The 21,403-nt window shown below is 45.2% G+C and overlaps 1 protein-coding gene across 1 annotated transcript in view; it reads left to right on the top strand.

Moving 5' to 3' along the window:
• Myo5b (myosin VB) overlaps positions 1 to 21,403 on the top strand; it is a 343,662-nt gene that overhangs the window by 237,160 nt on the left and 85,099 nt on the right. The window contains exons 13-17 of the mRNA XM_045142616.1: positions 55 to 177; positions 1,114 to 1,197; positions 11,953 to 12,108; positions 12,759 to 12,856; positions 17,577 to 17,663. Of these exons, the coding sequence (XP_044998551.1) occupies positions 55 to 177; positions 1,114 to 1,197; positions 11,953 to 12,108; positions 12,759 to 12,856; positions 17,577 to 17,663 (548 nt within the window). The remainder of the gene's footprint in view (positions 1 to 54; positions 178 to 1,113; positions 1,198 to 11,952; positions 12,109 to 12,758; positions 12,857 to 17,576; positions 17,664 to 21,403) is intronic.

Below are 21,403 nucleotides of genomic sequence, written 5' to 3' on the forward strand. Positions count from 1 at the left end.
TTACTGCCTTTGCCCGCCTCACAGTGCATTCTGACCTGTTTTGTGGTTCTCCAGGTGCCCAAAGGAACTGACCAGAACTGGGCCCAGAAACTGTACGACCGACACTCCAGCAGCCAGCACTTCCAGAAACCCCGCATGTCCAACACAGCCTTCATTGTCATCCACTTTGCAGATAAGGTGGCTGTCCATTTTGTTGGCTTTGGCTTCCATTAGGTCCGCTCTAGCTAGACTGAAGGTTTTCTGGGCTAGGACGAAGGTGTCTGGGAGCTAGGTGGGACTTCTTGTGGCCTGAGGTCACAGATAAGTTCCCCTCTGTGCTTGCTGCCTCAGCCAGACTATCAGGACAGGGTACTAGCTCAGAGGCTGACTCAGTTGCTTTTTATATGTGTAGCAGATGGTAACTGGGGGCTGTTCTGTAGCAAGGCAGCAGCAAGTAGATTATTAGGAGTGTACCTTCATGGAGCTTGGGAGAAAAGGGAGAAGTGAACACAAAGAACTTACATGGTTTGGATTCCTTCATGGAGCCATGGCACTGTCCCCAGTGAGGCCATGGACATATAACTTTGCTAAATGGGTTTCTATTTCATTCCCAGATGTTAATGTACATGCACATCATCCAGGGCCTTACTTAAGTATGCGTTCTGACTGAGTCAAGAAGCTGCATTCCTAGAGCCCAGAAAAAAACCTTCTATCATAGGAATTTCCTTTTGAGAAAATACTTTCTTCTGCTAAATGGATGCTCAGTTCCTTGTGTAGAAGTCTTGATGGCTTATCAGATTTGTGCTTTTTTTGAATTAAAAAACCCTTTATTTGAGAGAAAGAGGCAGATAGATAGAGAATGGATACACCAGGGCCTCAGCCACTGCAAACCAACTCCAGATGCATGGTCTACCTTGTGTATCTGGCTTACGTGGGTCCTAGGGAATCGAATCTGGGTCCTTTGGCTTTGCAAGCATATGCCTTAACCACTAAGCCATTTCTCCAGCCCAGATTTGTATTTTAAACAGGGACATGTGAGTCTCCCATCTACTCACAGCTCTTCTTAGAAAACACTGCATGGATGAGAGCTGGCTGAAGCACAGACTGTATCCTCTTCTTTTGCTTCGTCCACAGGTGGAGTACCTATCAGATGGATTTTTGGAAAAAAATAGGGACACTGTATATGAAGAACAGATCAACATCCTGAAGGCCAGCAAGGTAAAAAGCACTGGGAAAAGGGCTGATGATGTGGTTCAGTGGTAAAGCACTTGCTTAGCATGCACAAAGGTCCACAAACAAAAAGTATCACACAAAAAAAGAAAATAAATGGGAACTTGGCATGGTGGTGTATGCCTGTAATCCTAGAACTTGAAAGCTTTGGAGACGGAGAAGAAGCATCACAAATCCAAGGCCAGCCTGCGCAGTGAGTCCCAGGCAAGCCAGGACTGAATATATAAAACTGTCTCACACAAAGAGACAGGAGAGAGAAGAAATGGAGAACACAGGATGTCCATGGTCACGTATAGGACAGGAGAGGCTGGTGTCAACCCCATGTGTTGGTTAATTCAGTCTGAAAACCTTTGGGTACAGAAAGAAAGGAGCTATGGATCAGGGAGAGACAGCTAGGAAAGATGGCGGCCAATAGAAGGAACATGGAGAAAGATACAAGACGGGTGACCACCTACCAAGAGGAGGGACCATGGTAAGTGTCACAGTGAAGTTTGCTAAATCACTGTCCTCCTTCCTCTGCCTGCTTGGATATGTAAAGCTGTTGTAGCTCCTCATATTCTGGAATCTGTGTACTTACTTTTTGTTCAGCAATGTGAACCTCTCTACAAGGAAAACAAAAGAGGAGACTTAAGGTACATTTAAGTCTATTGCTTGCTATTTCTTGTTCATGTAAACAGTGAAAAGATAGCAGATACCTGTCCATTCTGCAGGTAGAGAAAGCAAGGTACCATTCACCACACATATTTGTTAAGCACCTGCCTCTGAGGCACTGCCCTAAACCCTCTTGCTTTTGTCCAGAAATGAGCAAGGCCACATTCTAACAGGCCCTGAGTGAACAGATAAACCTGAAGACAAAGGAGACCAAGGGAGAGTCTTCAGCCAGAGAGGCCTGAATAACTTCCAGGGAGAAGACATCTGTGGAGGGTCTGCAGCTGACAAGCGTGGGCACTGCGATCTCAAGACTGGAGACAGAGCTGCCACCAGCTTCAGCCCTTCTGAGGAATCCAGGAAAGGACTTGGCAGGATTCAGGAGGCTTTCTCCCAGACTGTATACCTCCAAACTCCCTGCAGGGCGCTGATAACTCTGGAGAATGCCAGATTAATTTCTTTTTGTGATAAACCTGAGATGAATGCAATAGGGTGAGATGATAGAGTGGAGAAAAATAAAGCTAGCCAAAGGTCCCAAGGACTTAAAGCTGCATAAGCCCTGCTATATCATATGGACCAAGGTGGGCTTTAGGGTGAGTCTGTGTTGGTGACAGCGGGTGTCCACTGCCCATCATCATACCTGGATATCTGGAATATCAGGGAACTAATCACAGAGACGGTTGGCTTAAGGTAAATGTGAATATTGTTTGGAGGTTCATTGTCAGATTAGTGTCCCTGCTCCCCAGCTTTCCAGATCTCCAGGCTATGGTAGCTCACAAGATTCTTCACAAGGATTAGGGGAGGGGAAGAGAGACTAACCTCTAGCCACAGAAGAAGAGAAGATGCTGAGGTGGTTTGAGCACCATCCTCATCTCGTGTGTCCTGGAACGGTGAGAGTCTTGTGACCTGCAGGAGTCTCACAGTGGCCTTCAAGCGTGGAAACTTCTTGCTGTCTTGATATAATTTCCTCTTCTGGGGAGAGAATAAATGATGAGTAAGGGAAAGAGAGTTGGTACTTGTTAAACACAGGGATTAGTTTTGCCCCTGTTGATTTGAGTGTCTTAATTTGAGGATTCAGGGATATCAGAACTGAAAAGACCCCTGCTGATAAAACTCTTGCAGAGCAAGTTTATGAGTAGTTAACAACTTCACTGAGTGTTTATGGTATGGTAATCAATACAAAGTCAACTTCTGGGGTTGTAGTGGAAAAGACTTAGTTAGTAAATACGTAGTAAATGCAAAATAATGTGTATGACCACAATATACATGTTGTAGAAGGTTCTATGGAGAAAATTAAAGGTTTCTGGGGGTCCCCAAGATCACCCTCAGATGCAGAAGTTTCTAGCAGGACTCAAGGGACTGGGAATGTAGCCATACTTCGGACGATGGTGTTTTCCCGTGAAAAGGATACAAAGCAGATCCAACAAAAGACAGGTGCTTAGGGGAGTGGGAAGGAGACCAGGCACGTCCTCTCCCAGTGGACTCAGCAGACGAGCTAACCTCCCCAAGGAAGCAAGCAAGCAGGACAATACTTGCAAATGTTTTCTAGGGGTCAGTTACATGAGCACCCTTGACCTAGCATGAGCCAAACGGCCAGATTCCCAGGAGGAAAGTAGGCATTCAACATGAAACAGTATGAAACCGTATCGTTCACCCAATCAGTTTTAGGCACAGCGACCCATTCTCATCAGGGAGTTCTGAAAACCCACCCCAAGTCCAACTTCCCAGAAATTAGCCAAAGGTTGATCTTCCTAAGACTAGCAGTCCTGCTCTTTTCTGCATGGAATTGTTTAAATTGTGCATACTGCATGTTTTAAATTAGAAATGAAATATAATCAAAAAAGTCAAATAGTCTAGAAATACATACAAGTCTTCTGTCCTAGCCCGTCACCCTTCTGATGAATGCCTCGTCTGCATATGAAGCACGTTGGTACGCCTTTTCACGAGTGAGATGGTTACAGATGTACACCGAGTCCCTTCCGATTACACTGGCCATTGTACCCTGGCCCTCTTTCCACACGAGCACACATCTTTTTCTCCTTTCTTAAATAACTGCGGGTAGCTTGTGATTTCAGAGACGCCATAGCTGCCCTTTTTGCACACCTTTGCTTGTACCATTACATCTGTTAGGTAGAACTGTAGATGTGGAATAAGGGTTCAGTGAGTGTTTACAACAGTTAATAGATGTTACTGAATTGGAAGGCAAAATAGGTCTGTGCTGTGCTCTTAGAAGATAACAGACTCACTTCTTTCTCTCCACCACCCTAGAATTCTAGCTTTCCCTGCAGTGGGTCATATGTCTCCCAAGCCAATGACTATGTCACCACCCCCATTCTTCCCATAGACCTACACAAGTCATCTGCAGGTGCAGCTGCGGACCAGAGAGTGTGACTGCGTGCTTTGAGGCACACGGGCCTGTCTGGTGCATCTGTGACTATACATTTTTACAGGTCCTTGTTTTCTGGGCTGCTCTCATTTTCTTTCAGGTTTTTCTCTTCACAGCAGTCCTCTAAGGCTTAGGTTGCTAACTCCAAGTCAAAGAGAAAAATAAATACCTATGCTATCAATTTTAAAATGTAATGTCCATTTTTATCAGTTTTTATCTCCAAGTATTCTCAAATCCTTATATAAATGCATAATTTTAAACTACTTTGATTTTATGGGAAACTATTAGCTCTTCTGCTTTGTATGGCATATCTGATAAAAATTATTAACTTGTCATGAATAATTAACTAGTATGAAACCAAAGGCTTCCCCTGACCTGCCACCCTCAGGCATGTTTGTAGAACTCTCACCAAGAGCATTGAGATAAATCTGTGGTAATGAGAATGTAATTAGGAAAGCCTGTGCAGCAAGCAAAGAGGTTAGAATGGAGCTAATTGTTTTCTCAGATATCACAAGGGCTAAAAATAGGAACCTCAGTAAAAGAATGCTTCTTTAAGACATGACATTAACACATTCATTTGTTTCTAATATTAAATCATGGCAAGTTTTCCATCGTCCTATCATTTGCTTACTATAAAAGGATTTTTGTTGTTGTGGATAAAACATTAAAGCAGAGATGTCTTGTTATAGAGTCCCATTGTGTTTAGATCAGATGGACAGTCATTGGAGTCAGATGTGCTACAGTTGTGCCCCAAGGTCACTCAGATGGACAAGCATTGGATTGGGAGTGTATGTCAGCCAGGAAGCCTGGGGCATGGGTGCGCATGGCCTGATGCCAGTTGTCTCCACTCCTAGCCAGCAGAGATCTTAAGACTAATATGGTTCAAGGCCATCTTGGCTTAAAGCCATCGACTCTGAGCCCTGACAGTCCCCAAGGTCCAGAAGTCACAGGGAAGTAGCTCAACCAGGCCCCAGCGTCCTCCCCTCCTTTTTTGTTTTGTGTGGCTTGAGCTCGGCTGACGCTGGAGACAGTGTACACCATGTGCACTCTCATGTGCTCCTCGAAGGCCATGCATATGCCATTCTGAACAAATACTTGCTTTTTAAAGATGCACTTTTATTTTTAAATTTTAAGAACTTCATACAGCTTAGTAGAGATAGCATGTTATTAAACACATGCTTTTAAAAATACGTGGAGTGTTTCTGACTATAGGTTCTCTGCTGGTCACTGGCTGTTGGAAAGGGTCTTTCAATACTCAGAATAAGCAAGTGTGAACCTGCCACAGGTAGCGTCACCCTCCTCTTTCCAAGGCAGGGTTGAGTCTTGCCTTCAAAACCCATTAAAACCCCACTTGAAACATTTTCTAAATACCCAGCTCCCGCCATGTAAAAGAGCATGCTGAAAAGAAACGGTAAGGTTACTATGTATGCTTGCCACACAGTTTCAAAGATAAGATCCAAGCAATAGGTCCCGATCAAACTGTCCCTCTGTGTCCCATTTCAGATTCACATGACTATTTTAAAGGCAGACGCTTTTGTATTCCTATAAATACACGTGAGTAAGTGTGATTTCCAAGGAAACAGTATGCACACAGCTGTAATTGAAATTTCCTTAAACTGTCAGACAGTCTTTAGAAAGTGTTTTCATACTTCTCTTAATCCCTTTTCAAACAGATTTGCCTCAGGTTTTTAAACTCTATATCTAGGCTTGAATAGCAGAAAATATCAACGCCAGTACCAATGGGCACATTTCAAATAAATGACAAACAGGATTAGGGGAGTGTTTGATTTGTCTGAATATGTTACCATGACTGCTTTCAAATTGGAAGGGAGCAGTTTTTATAAAGGCTTGGGAGGACGCATTTCTGAGGGTGCCCTGAGGATTTCCATTCCTGGCCAGTCCACTTCCAAATAAGCTGTTCCGTGGCTCTAACAGCAAACCTAGAGAGAAAGGAAAAACACCTTCTTCCCTATGCTCAGCAGTGTGGCAGTTTGGGTGGTTTTTCTTGTTGTTGTTTTACTTACTTATTTTGGTTTTTAAAGGTCGGGTCTCGCTCTAGCCCAGGCTGACCTGTAATTCACTATGTAGTCTCAGGCGCTTTGAACTCAAAGAGACCCTCCTATATATAAGTCCTTTATCAGATTGTGATTGTTGTTGAGATTCCAGTATTGCCTGTATTGGAACGGTCCTGGAGTAAGGAAGTCCCATCCTTCTGTTCCCACCTTCTTGGTGGATGGGTGGCTATGGGCAATAACTGACTTTTTCTACCTGGATTTTTTTTGTGGTTGCCTACAACCTAGGATTGAACAAGGGACCTCATAGTCTTTTGGTCTATGATTGAGTCTGGATCTTTCTGAATGGCCACTGAGTCGATAAAAGAAATTCTGGATAGTGTGTGAAGCTTACTCCTCCTCCCCAAATACAGTCTCAATAGTAGAGATCTACAGTTAAACATAACACATTCTTCAGATAAAACTTGGGACATGTTTATATTCAGATTATATCCCAGCACAGTGCCATCTGTTAAAAATCTACCTTGGAGAGTTTTCAGTTTTTTCCTTCTAAATCCCTTGTTTAGTATATAAAATGAATAGAAAGCAAGCATAGTTGGTTCCTCTGATTTAAAGAAAGAAAAGGGAGATGAAATTTTTATTTTGATTTTTTTCTCAATTTTTATTAACATTTTCCATGATTATAAAAAATATCCCATGGTGATAACCCCCCACTTTCCCCTTTGAAATTCCATTCTCCATCATATCCCCTCCCCATCTTAATCATTCTACTTACATATATACAATACCAACCTATTAAGTACCTTCCTCCCTTCCTTTCTCTTCCCTTTATATCTCCTTTTTAACTTACTGGCCTCTGCTACTGAGTATTTTCCTTCTCACGCAGAAGCCCAATCATCTGTAGCTAGGATCCACATATGAGGGAGAACATGTGGCGCTTGGCTTTCTGGGCCTGGGTTACCTCACTTAGTATAGTCCTTTCCAGGGGAATGAAATTTTAAAATATTTACTGTTAAGTCTGATTTCTTTGTGATTCTGATACCTTTTTGCAATGATAGGATACATCAGATTTTTCATATTAGATCCCCTCAAACAGTATAAGTATATAGATTGTTAATTCATTCCTGTGCCACCAGGATTTTAAATGGGATTTTTTGTTTATTTTTATTTATTTACTTGAGAGTGATAGACAGAGAGAAGGAGGCAAGAGAGAATGGGTGCGCCAGGGCTTCTAGCCATGCAAATGAACTCCAGACACGTGCACCCCCTTGGGCATCTGGCTAACATGGGTCCTGGAGAATCAAGCCTTGAACCAGGGTCCTTAGGCTTCACAGGCAAGCACTTAACTGCTAAGCCATCTCTCCAGCCTTCCACCACGATATTAAAAATCCATTTCAATATGATGGAGAATGGAATTTCAAAGGAGAAAGGGGGGGGCAGGGAATTAACATGGGATTTTTTTTATAATCATGGAAAATGCTAATAAAAATTTTAAAAATCCATTTCAGAAAGGGTATGCACTAAAATGATCAACCAAGAGTTTATTTTGGCATGATAGTCTGTATTGAAAGGATTTTTTTAATTTGACCATGACTTTAGCCTCCTATTATTTTCCTGTTCTTGGGCACCAGCCTGCCATTTATGTGTTTGGGAACTATGATAGTGTCTTTGGAACTCCCTGGGCTGGCTGTCTCCTTCCCTGCAGTCTCTTCTGTCTCTATTATTCCCATGTTCTTAATTAACATGGGTCATGGTGGCTTTCTGCCAGAGAAAAACGAGGATCCACAAATCTTTATTATAGGGGGCTTCTGGGTAAGGTTTGTATTCAGAGCTCACTAGTTATTGGTGGAATACATCTGGATCATCTGTGACCAGTAATCCAGGAGAGAGCCCAAATGGTGCTTAACCAGGGCAGCTATGTTCTCATGAATGCAAGAGGGATTCACCAGCATTGATCTCTGAGCAGAACCTGGAATTTGTGGAGACAACATCTCCAAACTCAGTTTCAGGAGACAGTGTGTGAGGGTAGTTTGTGGCATGTTAAATTTGGAGCTTCCGGTGGGCCTCAAGAGGAAGGAAGATGTTGAGCTGATAGACATTGGGAATAAGGATCATGTTAATAGGAGAAGATCCAGACTGAAAAATCAGGGATTAGGGGATAGTAGATGCCTTGAGCAGGAAGGAGGCTGTCCAGGGAATGAGTATTGTAGAGATCCATCAGGAGAATGCAGATCTGGCAGACAGCAGAAGTGCAGGAAGGGAAGTGTTAGGAGACTGGCCCATGGAAAGTGCTGGAGAAGAGCTGATTCATGGGAGGTGGAGCTGCCATGTCTCAGAAGAGACCTCCATAAAGGAAACCTGGATCACCGAGCCGAGGCCTTCAAAGTAGACAGGTAGGATGAAGGATGAAGCTATGCCACTTCTAAACCCAGGATTCTGCAAGGAGATGCCTGGAAGGTCTCATGGGTTCCATATCAGCAGTGTGGGGAGGAGGCCAAGACTGTCTGCTGAGGGAGGTCTGAGCAAGGATGACAGGGAAGGCAATATCTGTCTGTCTGTCTGTCTGTCTGTCTTCGGACACCTCGCCAGGATGCTATACCAGGGTGATACAGCAAAAGGCTGGAGAACCAGCTGAATAGCGAGATGTGGAATCAGTGAAGTAACATGAACCTGAAGAATGCAGTAAACAGGGATAGAGCAAAGTTTGAGAAAATCTTGGAATTCAGGTTAGAGAAAGATTTAGAGGGATTTAGAGGGATCATCGAGTTCATTGCCCATGTGATCAAATTAGCACCAAGTAACATGAACAGTGTGCAGTCTCTTGACCCTAGCATGGTGCCCTTTCTGCTACGTCCTGTTGTTTCAGAGGTTTGGCTAGGCTAGAGGCTCTGCTGGTCTCTGGATTCTACAAGCACCTACATGGCACCTCCCCTGCCCTGGCCTCAGCCTCTTAGCTGCGCTGCAGGCATGATCTTTTCTAAAAGAACTCTGGTCTTTCCTGATCAGTGGTACATTGTGGTATTGCTCTCTGGAGTTAAGTTGTCTGAGTTTAAGTTTCTTCTTATTATTATTATTATCAATTATTATTGTGATTTGAGAGAAAGAGAGAGATAGGCATGTCAGGGCCACCAGCCACCACAAATGAACTCAAGATGCATGTGTTGTCTTGTGCATCTGTCTTATGTGTGTCCTGGGGAATTGAACCTGGGTCCTTTGGCTTTGCAGGCAAGAGCCTTTAACCTATAAGCCATCTCCCCAGCCCTCAAGTCCCATTTTTTCCCACTTATTAACTGGCTTATCTTGAGCCCTGAGCCTCAATTACCTCACTTGTCTGTGAGATGCAGTTACTACCTAAGCCACGTGACTGTGGGGAAGCTTGAGTGGGTTCAGACATGCTTGGCACAGTCTAAACACATCAGCACTTGGTTAGTGTTTTATATCCTTTATCATATTACTCTTGGAATAAGAAACAAAGTCCTTTTACTAAATTGGTACTGCCTCTCTTGCTATGCACGCTGTGGCCTTACTGTAGGGCCAGACAGTTGAACTAAAGAACCACAATTTTGTTTGTATACAAATGACTGTGCTACGTATGAAAAGTTCAGTGTTTCCGTGAGAAATGAAGACTGTGAGGAAAGAGCCAACCCACATGTTGATTCTGAGACACCCATGCTGGCAGGCACGCAAGTATATCCAGGGTGGCCTCGCTGCACGTTCCACAGCTGGCTAGCCGTGTGTGGTATAAAACTGACTTGTGTACAGTTCTTGACTCTAAAATTGGCTTGAGAATGTAAACTTACGATACCTAAGAGTAAGGTAAAAAGAACCAGTTTTCTTGTTACTTGTGTTTCAGCCTAAAATCCTTGGTGTGGGACACTAGCCAGCATCGTCCTGTACCCGTAGCGGGGGCGGCGTGCCAGCCCTCCCACAAGTGCTGGTGCGTAGGGTCAGGCCTAAGGTTTGCTGTACAAGTTATCTTGCTGTGCAAAAATACACGATTAAAGAGTGCTTGCTGGTCAGTGTCCGATTACGCCCCAACTTGTTGCCAGTTGTCCTGTGCCTGTCATGATGTATTAGTTACCTCAGTGGTGCTGTGGCCAGATTATCTATCAAGAAGCAACCTCAAGGAGGAAAGGCTGGTTTCAGTGTGTGGTCCGTCACAGTGGGGAAGGCGTGGCGGCGGAGCGTGAAGTAGCTGGTCACCACCAGGAAGCAGAGGTGAATGCTGGTGTGCATTTCTCCTTTTGACTCTGCCTGGATCCCTCGTGCAAGGGGTTAGGGCGGGTCCTCCTACCTCAGCTAACCTAATCTAGAAAATTCCTCATAGGCATGCCCAGAAATTTATTTTAGGTGATTCTAGAGCACATTGGTAGTATTGTCACGCATGGGTAAGGTTGAGTTTTAAGAAGTTCTAGGGGATGAGATAGTTACTACCTGTTTTATGCCCCAGTCACCTCCATCTGCCACGCAAGTGTAATTACCTAGTGAGGTTGCAGGACCTGCCTCTGAGTGACCTGACATCACAGTTCTGAGCACTGCTAGAGGGTACCACCAGCGCCATCTTACTATTTTGGACAGTGTACCATGCTTACATTGAGGCATCATGTGCTGGGTGACATGATTGTACTCTCAGATGTCTCTTGACTGCCATCAGTGGGGGAGATGAACGAGGGCTTCTTGCAGATTCTAATGAAAAGCCCATACGTTTGCCTAATTTTGATAGGCTCCTAGGGCTCTTTGAACTCATGTGAAAGTGGTTGTGAGATACTGATAGAGCATAGTATTGAGTAGTTTGTGTGTTATGCCACTTACATAATTCATTTCCTGAGCTACTGGCATGATACCCCACTTGTGTAGGTGCCTAGTGAGTACTAGTGAGGGAGCAGAGACTGGAGTGTGAGCATCCAAGGCGCCTCTGTGCACCTTGTTGCATTAGCCCAGAGAAACCACATGACAATACTTGTAATGATCCCATTCCGCTAGTGGAAAGCCCAGGACTCAGAGAAGCTAAATTATGTTACAAGACCCAATAGTGAGTGTGGGGAAAGCAATTCAATCTAGTCCTGTGAGTGCATCGCTCTACCTCCCATCACACCCAGAGGAAGTGAACTTGCACTGTCCTTTCAGGTGAAGGTTAATTAAGACAGGGAAAGCTACTTTTGTCAGTTTAAAAGCCTGAGATATCATTCATCACATACTATAAAACTCACCCTTTTAAAGTGTTAAACTGGCTGTCTTTAGTGAATTAAACCAAGTTCCACAGCCATCACCACTGTATACTCAATCATATGTTCCTTACAACAAAAAGAAACCTTGTTTTCCATAGCAGCTCTTCCTAGCTCCCAGAGCCAGAACCACTAAACCACTTTATGTTCCCTGGACATTTCATACCAATGGCATCACATGCTGTGTTTTCTGTTATATCAGGCATGGTTCACTTAACTTTTCAAATTTCATCTATGTTGTAGCATGACTGAGAACTTCATTTTTTATATGGTCAAATAGTATTTCATTTTTTGGGTATGCTAACCATTCATTAGATGGCAGCCATTTGAGTAATTTTGTAGCTCTTATGGATTACGCTGCTATGAACATTTGGCATGTTCCTTTCTCATGGACATGATAGCTCTTTTGAAAGCAGGTACTCAGCACAAAGTATAAGAGATCTTCTTACTATTCTTCCTGTGATTTCTCCAGTTCCCACTAGTGGCTGACTTGTTTCGTGATGACAAGGACCCTGCTCCTGCCACCACCACACCTGGGAAGGCCACATCTTCAAAGATCAACATTCGCTCTGCCAGACCCCCCATGAAGGCATCCAACAAGGAGCACAAGAAATCTGTGGGCTTCCAGGTCAGCCCTAGACCCAAGACCATTAGCTGTGGGTTAGGGTATATGTAGCAGAGCTGCCCTGGAGAGAACTCTCAGAAGAAAGAGGAAGGGGTGTGTGCAGAGCCCAGCTGAAGGGTTGCAGGTAGTGCAGTGAGGCAAGAGATCAGATCTATAGTGTGCAGAGGAGGGTTAAATATTAAGTCCAGAAAGCAGCCAACTGAAAATAGTACCTATTCCATTATGCCTCCAAAGAGAAGATCCAGGCAGTATCACCTATGCATATCAACTAAATGATTTCCAGCATGTTGGACGTCATGGTTACAGGACCCAAGTTCGTGGATTATAGGCCTGCAGTGCATAGCAAAGTGCTCTCTCATCTCTCAGTGCTCATATGCCTTTCATCTCACTTGATCCCAACACTAGGAGTTAGTCACACTGGGGGGAGTCTCCCTCCCGTTTAGTGTGATGAGTCCTATCAATGGGAAGGACGAAGTTTTGGGCACAGCAAGATCAGCTATAGTCTGAGCCCAGGTCACTGAATTTCTCTCCCCCATCCTTCTGGACTAATCATAATAGTAACTACTACTGTCACCACCAGGATGTGAGATTTTCTCTATTGTGCATTTAACATTATTATAAAAATAACCAAACCCTGGCTTTGGCCCCAACAGTTTCGAACCTCTCTAAACCTGCTCATGGAGACCCTGAATGCTACTACGCCACACTATGTTCGCTGTATCAAGCCCAACGACGAAAAGCTGCCGTTCCAGTAAGTGCCCACTGGGTGCAGCCAGGCCCCCGCCCCACTTCAGAGTCCGTAGGAATGGGGAGGGCCCAGTCTTGCTGAGCTCTGCAGTGTGGCATGCTGACTAGTCAGTCACTCCCCAGGTAGGTGGTGTGCAGAACACAGGCCTAAGGACACTGGCTAGGTTCTACCTGGGAGGGAGAAAATGAAGTTCCGGGATGGAGAGATGTCTTAGCGGTTAAGGCACTTCCTACAACGCCTGAGGACTCATGTAAGCCAGATGCACAAGGTGATGCAAGCATGTAAGGTTGCACATGCGCACAAGGTGGAGTTCGATTACAGTGGCTAGAGGCCCTGGCGTGCCAGTTCTCCCCCTCCCTTCTCTCCCCCCCCTTTTCCTCCCCTCTCTTTTATAAAAAAGATGGAAAAAGAAAACACAGTTCCCTTATCCCCTGGAGTATGTTACCAAGCACTGTGCATACAAAGCTGAGTCAAGTAGAGGGCCATGTCACAGTGTGTCTGTCGTTAAAGTTGCGAGCCCATGTCCCCCAGCAGATGTTAAATTCAAACCAGACAGGATCACGAGAGTACTGAGGAAAGGCTTCTCTGGTATGGAGAACACCAGCTCTGGGATGGCATACTATGTGATAGAGCACACAAGGGATCCTGTTTCGCATATGGCCTCTGTTTGCAGGTTTAGATAACCCTTGTCCACTCTCCTCACACACACACACACACACACCCCAGCCTCTGTCCCTGCCTTAAAACTTTCTTGTCATTTGTATCCATGCTGACATGGCGGACCCCACGCAGATCTATGTAACATGGACCTCTTGTAATTTTTCTTGAGGAGACATGAACAAACGTCCACTCCAGAGAGGCTGCTGACAACAGATCAGAGAAACAGTTCCACTCGGGTCTAGTTTAGTGAACCAGTGAGTTACCCGTAGGAGCATGGGTGACTCAAAGGCAGCTGCATCACTGAAAAGCTCATTCCAGCATGGCCTAGGACTCAAGAAAGCTGCATCCCTGGAAGTCCCTGCCTGACTTGCAGGCAGCTTGGTCTGGTGCAGAGTCTCCTCTCCCCAGCATGTGTTAATGCTTAGATAATCTGGGGGAGGGTCTTGTGAATCTTTTGAATTTCAAAAGCTGCCCAGGGTTTCTTCCAGGAGAGAATGCTCGTTCAGTTCATAGAACATGACTGCATAGCACCTCTGTCTGTCTCGGCTTGTGCCCCAATCCAGAGCAGCATTCTCTGCACCTGCCTCAGCTTTGTTGGCCACCCACATTCCACATGCCCGAGATAGCCTGTATACCTTTGAAGTACTTCCTTTTGCTTTGCCCTGTGTTTTACTAATGGTGTCACACATAATAGTGACATCCCACTCACCACCAGACCTACTTTTCCAATCTAGAAGGCAGTGTAGACCAGTGCTGTCCAGAAGTCCTTTCCCGGATGATGGAAGTGTTTTGTAATTCGTATCATGCAATGTTGCCATTAGTGCTTGAAATGCGGATAGTGGGATACAAAAAATTGAGTTCTTTGTTTCATTTTAATTAATCTCAAGTACTCACATGTGGCTAGGGGCTGCCGTGTTGGACAGGACATCCTTGATTCCTCCTCCTCCTCACTTCTAGCCTCTGCTCATTGCCAGAGTCCCATGGAACCCACTTGACAATTTGGCATGCTGGTTCCTCTTAACTCTTCCTTCTTTTCTTTCTCATTTCAATATTAGTATCTACTATACATATTAATGGGGCTTAGTGTGATTTTTTTCTTAGTATATGCATGCAGCATGTCCTTAAATCCATCTCCCTTGCCCTTTTCCAGTCCATGTTCACTCTCATATGTGGAAGTTAAGATATTTAACTGGGGCTGCAGAGATGGCTTAGCGGTTAAGGCTTTTGCCTGTGAAGTATAAGAACCCAGATTTGATTCCCCAGTACCCATTAAGCCAGATGTACATGGCAGTGCATGCATCTGGATTTTTTTTTTTTTTTTTGAGGTAGGGTCTCTCTGTAGTTCAGGCTGACCTAGAATTCACTATGTAGTCATTGGGTGGCCTTGAACTCATGGTGATCCTCCTACTTCTGCCTCCCGAGTGCTGGGATTAAAGGTGTGTGCCACCACGCCCAGCTGCATCTGGATTTTGTTTACAGTGGCTAGAGGGCCTGGCATGCCCATTTTCTGTCCCCCCTCAAATAAATAAACAAATTAAAATCTTTTATGAGAGATAGAGAATTGGCGTGCCAGGGCCTTACCCACTGCAAATGAACTCCAGACACATGCGCCACATTGTGCACATGTGCCTTCTAGCTTACGTAGGTTCTGGGGAGTCAAACCTGGGTCCTTAGGCTTCAGAGGCAAGTGCCTTAACTGCTAACCATCTCTCCATCCCATAAACTAAAATATTTAAAATAAAAAGAAAGATATTGAACGGAGTGTGGGACTGATCACCAGATCCTTGTTATTCTTGCCAGGAATATTGCCCCTGGCCTTTGACATAGCCTCATGCTCACCTCAGTTTACTAGACCCAAGCTGATATTCTGTTCTCTGTGTCTTTTAATTATGATTTGAAAATATCCTTGTTAAAATGAAATCCAAGGAGAGAGTCAATAAGAATTGTTGGTGAAAAGTATAAAAATATATGGGGTTTAGAGAAATGACTCAGCAATTACATGAGCTTCCTATGCAAGCTTGAGGGCCTGAGACTACCTGAGTTCAAGTCTTCAGAGCTCATTTAAACAGCTGGGTGTAGCCACATGCTGGAGGTAGTAAAAATGGAAAATTAGCAAGCTCCACGATCAGTAAGAAATTCCAGCTCCAACAAGAATGGGCAGAAAAGTAATGGAGCATAACAGGCTATGCTCCATTCTGGCTGCCACAGGCAAATGCATGGGGCACTTCAAGGGGACATACATGTGCATACACTACATACACACACAAACACACATGAACATAATTATATAGATAAAAGGTATTACTGGTGATGATATTCTGGAAGAAATTGCTGTGTGTTTGTCTTCCCATTCCTTGTAGTTTCTCAACTTCAGCACTATCCACATTTGGATCAGATGATTCTTTGTCCTGTACATTGTCACATGGTTAGATGCATCATTGACCTATGTACCAGATGTCACAACACGAGAGAAACTACTGGCAGCATCCTTTCTAGACATTGCCAGGTGTGCCCATGTAATCCCCAGAATGGCCCCATTAACTCTTACTCAAATCTTCTCATGTAAGACTATTTTCCTCTACTTTTACTCAAGAAACATCTATTACCTGTCTTCATCAGGGTCTTGGCTAGAACATTAACATATACCCACTAGGCTTAAGGAATCGTATGTCACAAAACTGCCCTTAAGATGTAGGCCTTTAACACCTGTAATCCCAGTACTCGGGAGGCAAAGCTGGAAGGATCACCATGAGTTTGAGACCATCCTAAGACTACATAGTTGAATTCCAGATCAACCGGGCTAGAGTGAAACCCTACGTCAAAAATCCAAAAACTCTTTTAAAAATTAATGATTAATTTTTTAATTAAAAAAAGATACAGGGTCAGAGAGATGACTCAGTTGATAAAGTGCTTGCCATGCAAGCGTGAGGACTGGAGTGCAGATCCCCAGTGCCCATGGAAATGCTGGGTGGGCACGGCAGCCTGCCTGCGATCCCAACATGCACATTGGGAGGTGGAAACGGATCCCTGGGGCAAGCTGGCTAGTTAGCCAGATCCAAGTTGGCAAGTTCTGGGCTCACATGAGAGACACTGATGCCCTCCCTGCCTCTCTCCCCCTCTCCCTCTCCCTCTCCCTCTCCCTCTCCCTCTCCCTCTCCTTCTCCCTCTCTCTCTCCGTCTCCGTCTCCGTCTCCGTCTCCGTCTCCGTCTGTCTGTCTCTCTGTCTGTCTGTCTCTCTCTCTCTCTCTCTCTCTCTCTCTCTCTGTGTGTGTGTGTGTGTGTGTGTGTGTGTAGCTTTGAAGAATGGGTAGAAATGAGTCTTGGAGGATAGGCAAAGATAAAAGGTGATATGAAGCCGGGCGTGGTGGCGCACGCCTTTAATCCCAGCACTCGGGAGGCAGAGGTAGGAGGATCGCCATGAGTTCAAGGCCACCCTGAGATGACAGAGTTAATTCCAGGTCGGCCTGGACCAGAGTGAGACCCTACCTCGAAAAACCAAAAAAAAAAAAAAGATGATATGAAAAATGTGTATAAGGAGTCAAGTTGGGGAGATGCCCACAAGCATGAAGGCTTGAGTTTGATCCCCAGGATGCCCAAGGAAAAGTGGGTGTAGCCACACACATCTGCAACCCCAGTCCTGTGGGGAAGGTAGAGATTAGAAAATGGCTGGGGTGTGTCCATCTACCAGTCTGACCAAAAAGATAGCGGCTCCAGGCTCAGTGAAGGATACACCTCCTCAAGGAGGCAACGTGGAAGAGCAGTAGAGGAGGGTACCAGTGCTTTCTGGCCTCTGCCGTGTGTGTATAGGATGCATATGTCTGTACACATACACCACACTACATAAACACACAAATACATGCCCAAAACACTTAAATAGAATGTGTGAAGTCTCGAGAACTGCAGGTGATGAAATAGGTCATCTGCCTTTTGGTCTGTGCTTTACCCTGACCTTGGCTTGGCCATCTGAAACTCAGTGGCATCAGGTGCCTTGTGCATCCCTTCTCTCCTGTTCGTCTCTTACTTGCCAGCATGGCTGTTCATCGCATATCATTGTGTTTGCCAGCTTCGACCCAAAGAGAGCCGTGCAGCAGCTCAGAGCCTGTGGGGTGTTGGAGACGATTCGCATCAGTGCAGCCGGCTACCCATCCAGGTAATGTCGCAACCACAGCCTCCTGAGGCTGCGGCAGTGAGGCCAGTGTGTTGTGCCCCAGCCAGCCCATGTGCTGTCAGCCCGAGAGAGACCTTCAGAAAAGCTCTCACATCTGGAGAGCAAGCAGGATGCTGAGAGAAGTAACAATTTCTCCCTGGCCTGAAAAGTGCAGGAGTTAACAGTAGCCTCTTTTCGGGCAGCGTTTCACATTGGCCTTGGTCATTGCAAAAGGGGTTTCTTCACTCAACTCCCACCCTACCCTCAATATTTCTCAACTATTTAAAGTATCAGGTTCAGTAGCATTTTGTATATTCAGTTGTACATCCATCTGCAGAACTCCTTTCCCCTGGCAAGACTAAATGAAACTGCACCCATTCAATAATAACTGCTGGTTTTAGTTTGTTTTCCATTACTATAACAAAACACCTAACAAAACCAGAACAAACAGCATCTCCAGCAGGCTAAATTCATTTTTAAAAGGCTCATGGTTGTACAGTGTGGATATCAGGCTTATGTAGGTGGGAAAAATAACATTACCAGAGAGTAGCTAGGGTCCCACAGTCCCTTCTGAGGTTTGAGTCCCCAAAATGGCCTAACAGCCTTCCAATAGGCCCACCTCTTAACTGCTCTTCCACGTCCTAACACTGCTACTCTGGACTGAGCTCCTAACACATGACCCTTTCCTGGGTGAAAGCCACAGCTCACCATATGAAATGAAACCCTAACCTTCTCCTGACCCCCGGGAACCACCTTTCTATTTCCTGTCTCTGAATTTGACAGCTCGGGTGCCTCATCTAAGTGGAATCATGTGGCATTTGTCCTTTTTATAACAGGCTTATTTCACTTAGCATACTGTTCTTAAGATTCATCCATGTGACATAGCATGTGACAGGCTTTTCTTAGCAGAACAGATTTTGCCTTTACACTCACCCAGTATTGAACTCCTTCAACTTTTACCATGAAACCAAATCTGTTATAGAAAACACAACTTTGTTAAGAGTAATTCTTGGCTGGGTGTGATGGCACACACCTTTAATCCCAACACTCCGGAGGCAGAGGTAGGAGGATCTCCATGAGTTTGAGGCCACCCTGAGACTACATAGTTAATTCCAGGTCAGCCTGGACCAGAGAGAGACCCTACCTTGTAAAACCAATAAAATAAAATAAATAAAATGATTCTCATGGCCTGACCTGCACTGCGGATTATCCACAGAATCACTCCAGAGCCTGGGTGAATCACACCAAGACTGTGCATCCTCTCTGAACCCTTGCCTGAAATAGACATGATGGATATGTGGCAAATCCACATGCTGTCTGGAGTCACAATACAACCATGTCATGGGAGCCAAGCACCTGTCATTAACTGGGACTTGGGGGAGCAGTGTGGTAGTCCTAAGGACCCTCTGTACTGAGATGGGTCAGAAGGGAGGAGGAGTGGGTCTAGCTCAGGCCTCCCTTCTCCCTACACTTGACACTTTCCCTTGCAGTAGAGGGACTGTTTCAAATGTGGTGGTTCATGGCCTATAAACAGCTTAGGCATAAACATTTCCCAAATGTTGATCTGAAAAGAAAGTTGCTGGTAGAATTGGGGATTTGCATTTGACCTGGAAAGAGTAAGAGCTGTCACTAATCTGCAGCATCCAGATTGCTTTTCAAAGCCCAGAATTTCCAAGATTGCTCAGAGTGATTGGAAGAGCCATGCCGAAGGCTTTTCACTTCATCTGCCCTAGATCCGCAAATAGGCAGGGGTGTCCTGGGGCCCCCTGTCATTTTTGACTTTAGATCTGAACACAAATGGTTTCCCATCTGCTGTTGAGAGGCCACCCCCTTGTTTCTGATGAAGGTTCTGCAGACTCACCCACCTTTTCCCAGGCTGTCCTTCGGTGCCTGGCATTGATAGGATGGGATTCGGGCCTGTGTTCAACCCACTGTAGTCTCATCACTTCCGCTGCCTTTCAGTGCTTACCACAGGCACTGGGTTCAGATCCAGCATAGCTTCATTCAACTGGGCTCCTGGAGGAGGACCTCAGTACTATGTAGCTGGGCTCCATGGGCAGCTAGTTCCCCTCCTACTCCTAGTTCTTGTACCTCTGGGCTCCTCAGACAAGTGTCATCTACCAAAACGATGTCTTTAATCCTGCCATTGTTAGTCCACTTGTTCTTAGAATTGTGTGTTACAGTCCACTAATGCTCAGCAAATCAAGTGACTGTAATATGACCAGCCTTGCATTTTATTGAAATAGCTTGGAAATTGTAATAGGACAATTTTTAGATAAAAGATAAAGTTCTGACATGACCACATGTCCATGCTATGGCTAGAAAAGATGCTTTATGATCCACTTGCTTTCTCAATGAGACCTGGAGAAGGTAGTGGGCTGCCAGTCACCAGCCTGCAGTGGTGGTTAGATCTAGAATCATCACTCCTCTGCCCAAACTGAGTTGTTTCCCAGCATCACTGCTCAAGTTTGTGAACCCGTCAAAGAAGGGTTTATCAGAAACGAAAGGGATGGGCAGCGTGAGAGACTCCTCATCCCCTGTACCAGGCCCACACCTTCATTCCCACCTTGTGAAGACAGTACAGGCTGCAGAGCTGTAGCCTGGGTGATAGCCCGGACAGCCTAGTAGTTAAGCGATGGCTTTGGAGTTAGGCCTGGGTTCAGGAGTTGGCTCCCATCCTTTTTGACAGGGTGGCCTTGGGCAAGCTAATAAATCTCTTTGGAACTAGGCATCCTTATTTTTCTTGAAGAAGAATAATCATACTTACCCCACAGATAGTTGTTAAGCTACAGCCTTGGGCAAGTAGCTGCCTCTCTATGGGCATAAGGATCTGGGAGAGCATTGCTGTGTCAGAAGTTTCCAGCTTGCTTTTTGTGAAATACCAATGTATATGGCTACTTCAAAAGACTATTCTAAAATTCCCAAACTGCTACAAGAAACTGAAATGGTCACTTTACAAGCTATATTTTCCAGCGGGAGGAGTGGTTCATTGATACAGTGCTTATCATGCTCATGGGCTCAATTTCAAGCACCAAAACATTGTGTGTGTGCCCAAGCTAGAACTAAGGTATCCCACATCCAGCTGTTTGGAGACATACAGGAAATGTGTGCTGGGCAGCAGCCTAGAGTGGCCAGACAAGCCTGAGTTTCTTAGTAGTCTTGATGGTGGGCTTGTGCAGTGTGTATAACTGGACACAAGGAAAGCATGTAATGGTGAGATAAGAACTTGGAGCCTAAAGATCCATCTCAACTTAAAAAGAACCACCTACTTCACCAAGAACTTTCTAACAATAAATTGTTTTATGGTAGAATGGGTGACTTGAAGAAGGTATCACTGCAAAGATGTCCCCTTGGGCATCAAGGAGGGCATGTGTCAGATAGGGTTAACTATAGAGTCCACTCGGGCAGGTGCCTATCCACATGTGCCAGCTCTGATTCACTGGCGGAGCAGCCCCGAAGCCTCGCTGTGTGAAGTCGAGTGACGGTGTATGCCGCGGCGCTGCCGTCCCACGGGGCTGCTGTCCCAGCACAGCGCGGTCTGTTTTGAGGTGGGAGGAGGGGAGAGATTTACTTCTGGGTGTCACATGAGTTTTGTGTAGAATGAGAACACCACTGTGCCACCTTTCTGGTTAGTCTTTTCTCCATGCCTCCTGCTCTAGGGAGCATCCAGCCTTGTGCTGACCCCCCATTCACCAGGAGCTCAGGCTAGGAGACACAAGCTTGACACGGTGCAAGTTTGTAGT

Source organism: Jaculus jaculus, chromosome 2 (assembly GCF_020740685.1).
Source record: "Jaculus jaculus isolate mJacJac1 chromosome 2, mJacJac1.mat.Y.cur, whole genome shotgun sequence".
Taxonomy (NCBI): domain Eukaryota; kingdom Metazoa; phylum Chordata; class Mammalia; order Rodentia; family Dipodidae; genus Jaculus; species Jaculus jaculus.